A 15621-nucleotide genomic window follows, 5' to 3' on the forward strand; every position below is an offset into this window, starting at 1 on the left:
AAATTGGACACACTGACTAAAACTAACAGCATAAGGTATGGTATATTCTTACGTTGCTAATTTGCTTTTCATTTATGTTAAATAGTTAACCTACAAAATCACAACCTAGATGTTCTATTTTGTAATTCTTATATGCTCTGTAGCTTTGATTTTCTGTGCTCTTTTGAAACCTATAGAAGCCATGGGGGCACAGAGAAGTAATTCTTGCATTTTCATTTCAACTACCTAATTAACTAAAGAGAGTAAAAATAACATATAGGGAGACATGAGCCAAGTTACAGATTAAAGATATAAAATCTACATACAGCATTTGCTTGTGATACTCTTGACAATAGCAATTTTAAAATGCAGCCGCCAGCATTCACTAATGGGCCTCTGTGCCCTGACACTGCAAAACAATTTACTCAGAGCCTCATTTGAATAATGTGAAAAATCTGGGAAATAACTCAACTGCACTAGCCCAATATCCAAATACTTTAACTCTTGCTATAAAGTTCTGAAATAATTCTAAGCATGAGGTAGCACAAAATATAATTAGATTTATGACTTTTATTAACAAACATGAATCAGCATATAGAACATAAGCACTAAGTGAATTTGTCCATGAAATAAAGTTTCCAAAATGGATTGAACACAGCAAATCTCCAAATACTTAAGTCTCACCAAGGAAATAGTACAGGGTTTAGTTTAAATAAAGACCCTAATGGTTACATCTCACTACAATATCTAAATGCAACTGTAGAAGGGAAGGCAAAAGAACCCTCAAGTAGTGAGAGTTTGCTTTGACACATACCTAACTTGGGAATACAGGTCAATTTGCAAACAATTGTGTAGACAATACTTACACAACACTCCTAGAGGCTCCATGGGAGAGTAAGAGCTTGACTATATCAAGATGCCCATTCCGGGCTGCATCATGAAGTGGGGAGTCGTTGTGGTAGCCAGTGCTGTTCACCAAGGCCTTATGCTGCAGCAGCAATTCCACAACCTTCAGATGTCCATGATTGCAGGCTTCATGCTAATTTTTAGCGTTTTATTTACATTTAAAAAAAAGGTAGAGACAGTGGTTAAGAGTAAATGATACTACAATAACACTGCCATTTACCCTTAAATAAATGGAAACCTCAGTCATAAATGTATTCTTATATAAATACTCATAAAGACCATGACTGTTCAGAAAATACAGACTAATAATAATCTATAGTAAGATACACAGTGATCAAGATCTGTATAAATCATGGACAAATAAAACCCTTAGATCAAATGCTTAGTTATATTTCCTAAATTCTTCTACAATAATTTTAAAATATTAAGAAGGTAAGATAATATTTAACAACCAGTTACACAAAATTCACAGGCTGGCAATGTAGCTAAGTGAAGAACATTTGCCTAGCATGGATTAGGGCCCTAGGTTTGATCTCTAGCACTAGAAATGTTTTTAATATTTAAATATTTTTTAAAAGGGGAAAAAATATTAATCATTTCTCTCAGCCTCAAGTTCAAACACTAAAAATGACTTAACTCAGACGAAACCATGCAAACAGCTTAAGAATTTGGCAGAGAAGTCTTTTTGTATACCTTTAAACTTTTTGTCATTTGGCCTAAGGAGTCCCCTCATTTCTGTGCTGAACTTCTGATTTACAGGATAAAGCAACCATTTCCTTTGCTTATATTCCTGTGTCTGTGATCAAGCCTCATTCTCACTGCCTCAATAAAATTAGTCCATTTCCAAGTATTTTTGCTGTTCTACTTCCAAAGTATTCTTCACATTGTACAAAGAGTAATAAAGACTCAAAAATGTTGAATGTAATCAAAACTTTCTATTGCCTCAATTTTTTAACTAGACAGAATATAAGTGAGGCTAAACAAGATGGTCACATTCCCTACTCCTCTTCTGACTTCTCTTTGTGAAATCCAAATCAGACTCAATGCTGCACAATGGAGCCTGGTGTCAGCTACAGCAGTTCCTGCATGCAGAAGCCAAATATAGCAATGTTGCACAACTGGACTTCTAAATCTAAAAGTAGCAAAACAGTAGTCAATTATTTTCCTGGTAACTAAATAGCTGTGGGGTGGGGGGACCTCTCCAGACTGAATATGGAGATGGTAGGGATGATATGCAGACAATAATAATAAGCACAGCAAAATAAGAGACCAACAACCCCCACCATTGAAAAACATAAACAAGTAAGAACTACCAGTGGAGTCCATCCAGCATGGTCTTTCACATTTGGGTCATTTCCATTTTGTAAAAGGTATTCAACAGAAGGTACATCTCCCTGAAGAACAACAAAAAGAAAAAGACATTAAAAAACATCAAGAATGAAAGGAAAATACTGACAGTCTGTCTTCTAGAAGATAAAGTAAACTTAAATATTTTCTCTATCATGTATTGCTTGTGAATTCAAATGTATTAACTATGTATGAAGAAGCTGAAGATACACAGTCATATCAACTATACTTGAATATAAAATAATTCATAAATATTAGCAATCCATACTCAAAGTTCATTTCAAGATATTAAATACAGAATGTTGGTCAAAAAATCTTCTGATTATAACAAAGTTTAATTTGTAAAAAGACCCTTTGTAAAAAGACCCTTTTGGGCATACATGAAAAGAGTTTCTAAGTATTGTTTAAAACAAAATTATTTAAAGCCTAGAAGGCTAGTCAATGAAACCAATGTCACAACTGCCAAAATAACCCCATGCTTTATTAACAAGTACTCTATCTTCATTCATTGAGTTTATATTTACATAATTTGCTCAAAGTACTTCTGTGGAAGAATCAGTTACTAAGTTTAAAATGGCTGAAAAAGGATCAAGAAAAACCAATTCAGAATAGTAAGGGAAAACAAAGGAGGAGGTAACAATGCTCGATAGGAAATGTACTCATTACCTTACTCATGTAACTGTAACCCCTCTTACAATATCTTTACAATAAAAAAAAATGAAATTCCACCCTGTCTAACACTGGTGTCATGCTTCAGGTGATGAAAATAAATCTCTGCCTTTGATTAAAAAAAATTCAAAACAACTCATAAAATCAGCATTTAATTTTTATTCCGTGGTTCAAGACTAAAGTTACCACTCATTATCAAATAACAACTATAGGAAATGTAATGCCCATCAAATCTGTGGTACTGTTTACAAGTCTTTCCAAATAGCTGAATGGTTTTTAACTTTTCTTTTTTTTTTTCTTTTTTTTTGGTGGGGGGGGTCCGGTCATAGGGCCTGAACTCTGGGCCTGGGCGCTGTCCCTCAGCTCTTCAGCTCAAGGCTAGCGCTCTACCACTTGAGCCACAGCACCACTTCCGGCTTTTTTCTTTTTGCTTATGTGGTGCTGAGGAATCGAACCCAGGGCCTCATGCAAGCAAGGCAAGCACTCTACCACTGAGCCACCTTCCCAGCCCTGGTTTTTAACTTTTATGTTTTCCTATTCCAACATTCTGGAGATATATTCAATAATTTCATGACAGCAGCTTACTGGAGCAGTGAAGAAGGGAGGAAAATAAGCAATGTTGTTACTTTATTTTAAAAACTTCTTTTTGAAGAAACAAAATAATGAGAAAAAAATTAAAGTCCCTTTCCAATTTTGGCTTCCTGTGTTATGCATATCCTTATTTAGCTAAATTATAATAGAGGTGAGTGAATGTTATCACATGAAACTTATGCTTCTGTTGCCAACTTCCAAAGGAAGTGAACTCTGGTAAAAGATGCCTGGGAAAGCTGACTCTGGTAATAGTCTCTGCTCTCATTTGGGTGTGAGAAATAGTCTTCAAACTACTTAATGCTACCTTTCATCTCATTCTAATCTAATTTGGAAAGATCTGATATCTGTCTTTTATATTTGATTATTAGGTATTGGTCAACTCTTATTATTTGAAAATGCTAAAAATAGAGGTGTTATTTACATAAGTAAAGCAAAGAGTGCATTTCCTTTTGAACAATGTCACCCTTTCCCTTCCTCTCTCCCAGTTTTTCCCTCCCATCCCCACCCACAAGTTGTATAGTTCATTTTCAACATAGTGTCCAATAAGTACCATTGCGATATATGTTTACCTTCTACCCCTCTATTTCTGTGCTTCCCCTTAACACTCCCAAAGACCTATAGGCAAAAAAAGAAAACAGAAAGAGCAAAAAAGAAAAAACCCTCTTTTTTCCATTTCCTGGAGTTCATTTCAATCAATATTGTTTTATATGATCAGACGCACATAGGCATGGTGCCTTTCTGTTACTCTCCTAAGAGTGTCCTCATCTAGTGTGAACTGGTCAATTCTTACAAGCCTTAAAAAATCTCTAGTAATAAAACTATATATTGCCCCCTTTTAAGACTGTGTCAGGACTTTAAGAAAAAGAATGGCAATTATGCAGAACACAGTAAATTTCCTTGAGATGAAATTATCAGTCAGAACAAATGTAACTAAATCAGTTCATTTAGGATTAACAGGGGAGAGGGACAAGACCTAGGCCCATGAAGATGAAGACAAGTGAAAATAACTATCAAAGCTTACTCTGAAAATGACTGAATAAATGGAACTCAGACATGACAAAAATTGTATATATAACACTGTATTTAATTTGGTTTTGTGAAAGGCTTTTTTAAAGAAAAATGAAACCTCTCATTTTTTTACTCTAATACTCAAATGAAACCTCTCATTTTTTTACTCTAATACTTAATACCCTTTTTTTTCTTTTTCTGGTACTGGAGCTTGAACTCAGGGACTTGTACTCTTGCTTGGTGTTTTGTTCTTGGCTGTCACATGAGCTATACTACCTCTACTTCCAGCCTTTTGCTGGTTAACTGGAGATAAGAATTTCAGAAATTTTTCTGCCTTGGTTGATTGAATTCAAACTAAAATCCTCAGATCTCAAGCTCCCAAGAAGATAGGATTACAGATGTGAGCTACCAGAACCCAACAATTTCTTATTTTTTTTTAAACCATGCTCTGTTAAAATGTTGTTTAATAAACCCACAAATATGGTGGGCTGACTATAATAAACATAAATGTAGAATCAAAGTCCAAGAGGATCCCAGTGACGGGTTGGAAAATAAGCAGGATCTATTTTAAGTTGGTAGACTACTGTTATTTTCTTTCAAATCAACTCCACACGTTATCAAGGGCATCTTCTAGTAACATTCCACTATCTTAAATGTGTAACTGATTACCTAACCACTTGCTTTTTATAACCAATCTGTTTCCCCACCCTATTACTTAAAAGTCTGTTGTATTTTCATCTTTCTACCTTATGTAAATGTAATGTCATGCACGTAAATAAAATTATGACAATTGGATAGGTTCCACAGTAGCTGGAGAAGGAAGAACCAATTCAAAGTTTCCAGGAGATAAATTAACTTCTGCTTCTCAATGCTTTCAACTACTTTCTTCCCTAACAGGATGTTTTTTGAGTGAGAAGAACTCACAGCTTTAAAATATAATTGAGGTTTCTTGAAACCATAGCCAAAATAAAAACAAGAAAAAGAAAAAAAAATCATCTGAGGAAATTCTAACAAATTTCATATGGATTTGGTATTCTCAAGTAATACTTTAAAGGCTGAAAATAAGAGAATGTGTCCCACTGGATTTTTTGACTACTAATTTTGAAAGGCAAGATTCTCTCTATAACTTCTCTCATATTTTGTAGAAGGGATGGGAGGGAAAAACTGGGAAAGAAAGAGGGAAGGAGTGACACTGTCTGACTACCTGACTTATGTAACACTAACCCCTCTGTATATCACCTTTACAATAAGAATTTTTAAAAAAAATTTTTTTTTGGTCAGTTGTGGGGCTTGAACTCTGGGCTTGGACACTGTCCCTGAGCTCTTCAGCTCGAGGCTAGTGCTCTACCACTTGAGCCACAGATCCACTTCCGGTTTTCTGGTGGTTTACTGGAGATAAGAGTCTCATGGACTTTCCTGCCCAGGCTGGCTTTGAACCGTGATCCTCAGATCTCAGCCTCCTGAGTAGCTATGATTAAAGGTGTGAGCCACTTGTGCCCAGCTAAGAATAAAATTTTTTAAAAAGTTCTTGCCAGGCACTGGTGGTTCACACCTGTAATCCTAGCTACTCTGAGGCTAAGATCTAAGGATCAAGGCTGGAAGCCAGGTTTTTCTTTTGTCAGTTACTTTCTCATGAAAACAACCTGAGTGTAACAATAGCAAAATATACAAAATATAATGCTGCGTTAAAGTATGCTTACAAAGCCAAATCCTGAATAAGACTCCCCTCATTGGGTTTTCTCTGCACCCAACACATCATCACCACATTTGTTATATTTACAGCAGACCCAAAATATTGTCTATTATGACTGCATCATAAATACATCATGGTATGTCGGCTTTAAGACATTGTATCCCACACCTTCACAGCTGGGGCATAAATTACAAGTAATCATTGCTTTTTTAGGTTTGTTTTATTTTTGTTTTGCTTTGCTTTCTTCTGTTGTTGTTGTTGCTTGGGTTTTTTGTTTGTTTCTTTCTTTGTGAGTTTTGCTAATGTGACCTAAAATCTGATAGAAACAACATAAGAGAGAAAAGATTTATTTTGCTCATGATTTCAAAGATTTCAGTGTATCGTAGTAGAGAGCAGTGGAGGAGCAGGTAAAAAGTACATTTCTTTTTGGATAATGTCATTCCTTCCCTCTTTCTCTCCCATCCCACCTACAAAATAGGAGAGAATTTATGGAGAATTTATGCTTTTCACTGAAAAGTTAGTAGTAGGAAGGTGAGTCTCTGGTATTTGTTATTGTATTTACAAATTCTCAAGCAATGGTGGCTTAACAACAATTAGAAAAATTTCTGTATGTCCTTAGTACTTTGTTTCTTTATTAATGAGAAGAAAAGTTACGCGTGATTATATTTTCTACTGAGGAATAATGCTTTCTCATAAAATCCTAACACAATATTCTCACTAGCATTCTAACCACAGGTTAGATACATAATTAGATAGGAACATGGATTTTAAAAAAAGATTCAAATCAGAACACGGTACATATAAGGGGGGAAAATATCAAGTTTTTATTTGGTCTAATTGCTCTGGCTGTCATAGCAACAGGGGGATGAAAGGAGGATAAAGGGACATCACTTCAGCCCTCAAAATAACTATAGCCCAATTCCAGTACCTTGGAACATGGTGGCTTATAGTGCAAAAAAACTCTGCCATGTGTTCTGAGACTGGGACCTTGAGATGGGGAGATAACTTTGCATTCCCAGCTTCCTGAAATCCAATCACAAAAGTCCTTTCTCAGGTTTATCAGAAACACTCAGCCTGCTGTTGCTGGATTTGAAAGATGGAGAAAGACAGGCACCACCTAAGGAATGTGAATCTCTAAAACCTGGGCATTGCTCTTAGCTGTTGTGGTAGCCAAGATGCTGACTGGAGCCAGTACAATAGGATCTCCATCCTGCCACAAGAACTAGGGTATTCCTACCAACCATCCAATTGAGCAGGGAAACAGATCTTCCAATTGAGCCTGCAGAAAGTAACCTGGCTGATAGGCTCACCAAACTTTTGATCTATAAAAGTATATGAAAAACCTTGAGATGATCTGATACTGAAGCAACAAAAATCATCTGCTAGCACTAGTGTGGTAACTACAGAAGTTATATATGATCAATGATGATAACTAGAGGTTCAGGGCAAGATGTGAACAGTGTAGGTGATAGTGTTCCCAAGTTCAGAGAGGCCTGGAAAAACCTAATTTGCCACAGTGGTAGCTAACCAGACCAAAAGAAAAGCAAAACTACTGCTGTGCTATCTGCTCTCATTGCACAGACAAGTGAGTGTTCCCAAAGCCAGAGAGGAACAAATGCAACTATGGAAACTGCAGGTCTGCCAATGTGCTTTTTAGAGAAAAAAAGCTACAACAACCACCTCGGGGGGGGGGGGGTGCCTTATCTTCTGACAGCACAAAATCTGGTACTTCAACTTATTTGCTTTGGCTGCCTTAAAGGTTACCAGATCCAAATCCATTATGCAGAAGTAACTCCTTCCTCCGTCCCTGCTCCTTCTTCCATTTTATAGTAGCTTTAACACTAAAGCCCCTTCAAATCCTTTTCCAAAGTAAGTGGGCACAATACACACGAGACATTGAAATGAACTATTTGGTTTTCTAGTGCACCCAGATTATTTACTCTTGGCTACAAGTGAGAAAATTAGAATAAGAATAAAACAAAAACTATTTCTAAAAATATAACTATACTAACAAATCCACTTTCCCTCCACCCCTACACATTTGTTTATTAAGATCAAACTTGGAAGCTGTGAATGGAGCTACCTTGTAGAACATTTGCTTAGTACACTAAGGTGCTGAGGTTGCTCTCCAGCAATGAGAGATCAAAGTTAGGTGGCAGTGTATATTCAGCATGTAATCATTTTTTGTGAGGGTAAGGCAGGGTCTTGCTTTGTAGCCTTGGCTGACCCTCATCTCATGATCCTCTGACCTCATGTTAGGATTGTAAGGATGGATAGCCATACCTAGCATCATAATAGAAAAAAAAATTAAAGAACACTGATTGAAAAACAATAGAAATCAATGAATTTTTCTAAATGGACCGTATTATAATTTGCCAAGTGATGATAATAGTAGTATTTGATAATAATAGTAATTGGCAATTAAGTTCAAGATGAAAAACATGGGCAATTATAAGTCTGAACTAGTGTAAGAGTATCTCATGCTCAGAAAATGAACCAGGTTCAAAAAAATAACAATAATGAATCACAGGTAAATTAATTTCAATTAATAGGGCAGTAAAAGAAATGTCTGACTATGGGACAGAGCAGCTCCTTAGGGGTGACCTGTTACAGGGGCTATTTCTGGTAGCCAAATATTCAGATCATATCTTCAATCTCTCAGATACTAGCAATGACCTCTAGGGCTGTCAAGAACAGATAGACACTTCTATTTGTGTCACACTGTCTCTAGCTTTTTAGCTAGATAAAAATGTGCTACTAGCAGAAACTTCGCAATGGTATATATTCATAAAGCATGAAAAGAATCAGTTCCAGGTGCTGGTGGCTCATGCCTATAATCCTAGCTACTCAGGAGGCTGAGATCTGAGGATTGTAGTCCAAAGCCAGCTCAGGGAAGGAAACTCCATGAGACTCTCTATCTCAAAAAAAAAAAAAAAAAAGGTAAGTAATTATGAAAAGTTGAAAAATAAGACAGCAGCAAAAGCACTTGGCAAAAAACAATGGTTCACACCATAATCCCTGCAACCAAGGAGACTGAGAACTGGAGGAGGGTGGTTCAAGGCCTAGCCAAGCAAAAAGTTTTCTCCTATCAATAATGTTTCCCGGAACCCAGCGCCACTGCTTAACTAAGGTAAATTAATTAATTTTGCTTTTCTAGTCCAAAGAAAAAACTGCCATTTGTAATAAATTAAATACCCTAGTAGTCTTTTGACAATTTTCAAAACTTCCTAGAAACTGCTTTATGTTTGGTCTCTACTGTTTGGATCTTCCATGGTCTCCAATGGGGTGGACAATTGGTCCCCAGAATGATGGTACTGAAAACCAAGGGAAACTTTAAGAAGTAGGACCTAAGAGAAGGTATTCAAGTCATGAAGGCTTATGCCCTTAAAGGAGACAGTGGAACTCGGCCTCTTCCTCTTCCTATCATTTGTGCTTTGTAATCCTGAGGTGAACAGCTTTACTCAACCTAGTAGCCCTGCCAAGACACAAGTTCACAACAAGAGCCCTATCAGTCATGGGCTGAAACTCCCAAACTATGAGCCAAAATAAACCTTTTCTTCTTGTAAATTGATTATCTAAGGTTATGTGTTACAGTAACAGAAAGCACCATAGCCTCATTCCCAGAGTTCATTCCAGAGTAAGTATCCTACCTTTATAGAAGCAATATGAAGCAAAGTCTCTCCTCTATGATTTCTTTTCCCAACCACAAGGCTACTGGGCAAGAGCTTCGTTGTCGAGGGGCTGGACATCATTCGTCTATATGTTGAACTATTCAGTGAAGAAGGCAGTGTTGGTGGTGAGAGGCTAATGGAGTCATCTGACGTGTTACTGTTTCTCCTCCTGAGTGTGTCATCCACTGGAAGTTTGCTTGAAGATGAACAATCAAGCAATCGTAAGTTTGCTGAGTACACTGTAGGTTTAACAGAACCTTTAGGAGTGCTGGGAATCCTGCTTCTACTCCTTTTAGGAACAGGCTGAGAAAGTCTGTTACTAGATCTATGTTTCCCATTACAACCTAATGTCAAAGATGTATTAGAAGTATGATCGTTCTTATAGACCTTTTCAGAAGTCACTACATTCTTACTCTCAGTGTCTGGAGACACTGTATGTTCAGCCAATGGCAAAGAGACTTCAGTCACATTTCCACATTCAGATTCTGACACGGAACAACTTTCAATTAAGTCTATTCCATCACTTTCCTCTGGAGTAGATAAAATAGATGGCTGGCTACAGAAGGACACTATCCTTTCCTTAGATTCATCTTTAGACATGAAGTCACTGCCTTCTTGTTCTGACTCTATGTTCCATTCTTGGTTGATTTCAGCTAAAGTTCTAGTTGTTTGTTTTTTTGCAGGTGTTGAAGATGCCTTTCTAGCTCTCTTAGAAACAACTGTGGGAGGAGTTGTAGATATGAATTCATACATTGAAGTTGGCAGGGCTTTATCATCTGTTGTCTTTTTAGGCTGGGTTTGCACTGAAACTTTATTCACAACATATCTAACCCTCTTACTTCGAGGACTAAACCACATTTTTATTGAGTTTTTCTTGTTTTCTGCATCATTAAATATCCTTGTCCTAGATGTATCTTCTTTCACATCTGAAAGAAAAAAGAGAAATCTGTTAGAAGGATTCATCTCCTCCTCCTTAAGCAACCAAAGAATTTTGTTTATAGCCATCCTAAGTGTGTGGCAATTGATATGGGTGCCCTTTTCTCTACTCCTAAACTATAGATGACTTGAGAGGTGGATAGTATACCTCACTCAACAAATGTTTCCTGACTTCTATGTGTGCCAAACAATGTTACAAACACTGAAGACAAAACAATTTACATTCTACTGAAGGTAGATAGAAAAGTAAGAATATAGTATGGCAAAAAGTAAAACACATATAAAACAAACATATATATATATATATATATTTAAAACTAAGAATAAGAATATATTCATAAAACAAAGAAAGAAAAAGGACAGATGTGGGATTTAATAAGTATAATCTAGTAACTATAACTAATGCCTTATTTTTTAAAGATAACTTGCAAATCATTCAACATAATTCACTAGCCAACAAAAAAAGGGAAACCACGTAAATTTGCTCTATAGATGGGGGAGGGGACTGGGGGGGGATTAAGAGGGAGGGGGGAAATTAGCAAGGCGCTGGTAGCTCATGCCTATAATCCTCACTACTCAAGAGTTTGAGATCTGAGGATTGCAGTTCAAAGCCAGCCTGGGCAGGAAAGTCCATGAGACACTCATCTCCAATTAACCACCAGAAAACTAGAAGTAGAGCTGGGACTCAAGTGGGACTAGCCTTTAGGAAAAATAAGCTCAAGGATAGTGTCCAGGCCTGGAGTTCAAGCTCCAGCACGTACACTTGTGTGTGCCCACGCATGCACACTCGCGTGCACATACACACACACACCCACAAAAATAATTTTGAATGGAAAAAAGTGAAATGTAACATAAAATACTAGTTACATTACCAATTATTTTCTACTTCTTCTAGTCATTTTTTCACAAAAAATTTATCATTTGACAATTTAAAATCAGTCAAATTTTAATTCTCAGGATCAATTCCTGTTTTGAAGTATACATGACTTGTACATTTTTTAACAAAAAAATCTCAGATGTGATCCTTAGCTAACAATAACAAAAACTATTAAACTACATTCCAAAGGAGCCATCACTTCCACCTTGTGAAAGTAGAATGCTCCAGTGAGCCCATTAAGCAGACAAACCCAGCTGGAAGCAGCAATGTATATTTGAGTAGAGACAGACTCCCACACAACTTTTTCACATTGGTAACTGTACATCTGCTGCTCCATAAAGTGTTACTGAGATAGCATCTTGAGAATCAAGACAATCAGAATGACATATCCATTCACACAGAGACTTTACATCTCAATTCAACAAAGACTTTCTTTTCAGTGATAAGTAGATTTCAAAACCAAACCATTTCTGATATAATCTCAAAACTAGAGGAAAGGTCAAAATGAAATACTGCCAGGATTATCTTTTAAGAAAGACTCAGGATTACAAAGACTTAAAGGTTAATCCTCAGGTAGTCCTGTTTGATATTTTAAGCAGAGATGATGACATTTTCAATTAAAAACAAGTCAGATCTGGAGGTTCCCAATGTTTGTAATTCTTACAAAATGCTATAGTTTCTAAGCAGTGTTACCATTATTTAAGTGATTACAACTCCTAAGTCTAAAAAGAACAAATTACATACTCAGGTGTATATGTTAACTTATAGAGGAGTAAGTGATGATTTCAGAGTATATTCTTATATATTTTGTAAATATACACCATTTTACTGGCTATTATGTAATAATAACTTTGCTTAAGAAGATTTTAATTATTTCACTTGGTATAACTAAGCAAGAACCACAAATATGTCTCTATATTCCAAATTTTATACAGCAAATGTAAAATAAAACTGTAAAAAAAAATTTAAGAAGGTAAAATACAAAACTGCCTGCACATATATCAAATTATTAACAGCAACAACCATTTTTATGGGTGAATGCTTCTAAACTGATAAATTATCATATTCATGTTATGAAGAAAAAGGTTAGTATTTTTCCCCGTGGATAGTAAATTTCTTAATAATGACATTTAAAAGATTCCTACGAGTATTGAGGATCAAGATACATGTGTTACTAAGGAGCTACTGAGCCAAGTTTTTTCTTAATATTTAATAATAAACTATAAAAGAGAAGCAATTAGAAAATGAGTTCACCATCATTAATCTACATCAAAGGATCATAATGATGTACATTGTGTGCCTTTAAAATTATTCTCTATTATAAGTTTCACAACATAGAGAAATCTCTTTGATTAACTAGTCTCTTATTTTAAAAAAATCAAAGAAAAGTATTTTGCTTACCATCTGTGTAACATTAATGCTTTTATTGAAGAATAATTATTTTATGAGTAAAGAATATTTGTCTCCTTTAAAAAAAACACCACAATTCAAACACTCATGTTCACTATGATAAAAAGACACAGTACAGCATATATGAAACACTGTGTATGTAGTCACTTCAGAAAGGTAGCATTTCTTGTTCAACATCCCTAGCTATAAAAGAAATGCAAATCAAAACAACATTGAGATATCACCTCACCCCAGATAGAACGGCAAAAATCAAGAACTCTAACAACAACAGATGCTGGAGGGGATGTGGACAGAAAGGAACCTTACTTCATTGTTGGTAGGAATGTAAACTTGTCCAACCACTTTGGAAAGCAGTATGGAGGTTCCTCAAAAGACTTCACATAGAACTCCCCTATGACCCAGCAATCCCACTTTTGGGCATTTACCCAAATGCTTACAAACAAGACCACACTAAAGCTACCAGCACACCTATGTTTACTGCAGCATTATTTACCATAGCTAAGATATGGAACCAACCCAGATGCCCCTCAGTAGATGAATGGATCAAGAAAATGTGGTATATATACACAATGGAATTCTATGCCTCCATCAGAAAGAATGACATTGCCCCATTTGTTAGGAAATGGAAAAACTTGGAAAAAATTATATTAAGTGAAGTAAGCCAGGCCCAAAGAAACATAGGTCCCATGGTTTCCCTTATTTGCAATTATCTAGTATATGTATGAGTCAAGCGGAAAAGGTCAGATAATGTGATGTCAGGAAAATGAACCCTTAGATATGTATTTTAATGTTTTTTTCTTTCATGCATGTGTTTCTAACATATTTATAAGATTATCTCTTTGTTGCTTTGTATGTCCCTCCCCCACAGTATAACCCCTGCTTTCACTATATTTGATGTCAGTATAACTTGTGGAGGAGATGGGGAAAAACCAGTTGTTTAAGGATACAGGTGGATCTGATGCAACAATGAGAAGTACAAGTTGTCATGTCCAAAACGAGCTTTACAACGTCGGTGCGGGGGGGGGGGGGGGGGGGGAAGGGGGGAAGGGAGAAGGTTTGGGATGGGGGGGGGGGGGGGGGCTGGGAAGGGATGGGAAGGGTAAAAAAAGGAGGAGGCTGCAATGCTTGGTAAGAAATGTACGCATTATCCTGCCCATGCAATTGTAACCCCTCTGTACAGTATGTTCACAAATAAAATAAAATTAAATTAAAAAAAAGAAAGGTAGCATTTCTATCTAAACCAGAAAGCATAAAAAAAAAAATTGTGACCCAATGAAAGCATAATCAAAGTAGGTTTTTAAATGTCACCAATACCGGCATGTACTACAGAACTTAACCAGCACCTTGCAAGGTCTAATTTAATAGTTAAGTTCAAGAGAAAAATGAAAACTTTTAAATAATTCTTATTAGTAGAAAGTAGACTATGTTATAAAGAGTAAGATAAAATTATTCATAAATGGCCATCAGAAAAAAATTGACAATCTCTTCCCTTAGGAAAAAAAATCTGTTGAAGTACTTACAAATTCATTTTAGTACACATACTATAAATCAGGCTTCTTTATCCCCAGCATAACATATACTATCCATGATTTGACAAGTTATAATTGCCTACCTTAATTATAGTAATTATAGATTATAGTAAATGCAAGTAACAAGGTTCATTTGAAGAATGAGCTACAGAGTTTTTTAAAAAGAGAAAATGTGAGAGATGTCCACCTATTCCACTTAATTCATCATCTTCAACATGTGATCACATAATAGGGTTATATAATATAGAAGCCAGACTTTAGGTATCACTTAATCTAATATCTTTATCTTATAATGAGATCATTTTCCAATCTCATTATGAAGACCAACTATAATTGTTCCCAATTATTGGTTTCTTCTATTTACTATATAATTTACTTTATGCCAGGTTAGTTTATCTAGTAATTACTTTCCAAAGAAAGGGACTACATTAAATGTACAAAAATTATATATAACTATAAAGAAGCAAAGGAAAATGTTCCAGATAAACAATCCCAAATACCCTCACAAACTGGTTTAATATGGAGTGCTGTGAAGGGAAAAGTTGGTGACAATAAAATTTACACTGAAGTAGGAAAAGTTCTGCTCCATGGAAAGTAATGTGCCTCAGTGGATATGTTTCAGTATGTTTATACTTTAGTTTATTGTCACTTTCTATCAAGGTAAAACAGAGGAGCATGTCACCATTATAAAGGGAATTATGTAACCTGAAATCAGAAAACATTTTTAAAAATTATTTTAATTGAGTTTAGTCTCTAAAATATAATTTTTATACAACTCAACACACATAATCTTTACTTCCAACCAAAAAAAAACCCAAAAACCAAAAACCAAAAAACCAGCTATTCTAAACGGAAAACTAATAAGCAGGAAATGTCAAACATGATGGTTCTGAGCAACCTTGGTCCTTAATCTTCTCTACAGAACCAGGAACAAATATGGTCTCATAAGTCGGGCGCAGGTGGCTCACACCTGTAATCCTAGCTACTCAGGAGGCTCAGATCTGA

At 35.8% G+C, this 15621-nt stretch overlaps 1 protein-coding gene across 1 annotated transcript in view; it reads right to left on the reverse strand.

The window, feature by feature from the left end:
* Bard1 (BRCA1 associated RING domain 1) overlaps positions 1–15621 on the reverse strand; it is a 63208-nt gene that overhangs the window by 38219 nt on the left and 9368 nt on the right. The window contains exons 4-6 of the mRNA XM_013017437.1: positions 9844–10790; positions 2199–2279; positions 846–1018 (exon numbers count right to left, since the gene is read on the reverse strand). Coding sequence (XP_012872891.1) covers positions 846–1018; positions 2199–2279; positions 9844–10790 — 1201 coding nt within the window. The remainder of the gene's footprint in view (positions 1–845; positions 1019–2198; positions 2280–9843; positions 10791–15621) is intronic.

The sequence above is a fragment of the Dipodomys ordii genome, unplaced genomic scaffold (genome assembly GCF_000151885.1).
Source record: "Dipodomys ordii isolate 6190 unplaced genomic scaffold, Dord_2.0 Scaffold1, whole genome shotgun sequence".
NCBI lineage: Eukaryota > Metazoa > Chordata > Mammalia > Rodentia > Heteromyidae > Dipodomys > Dipodomys ordii.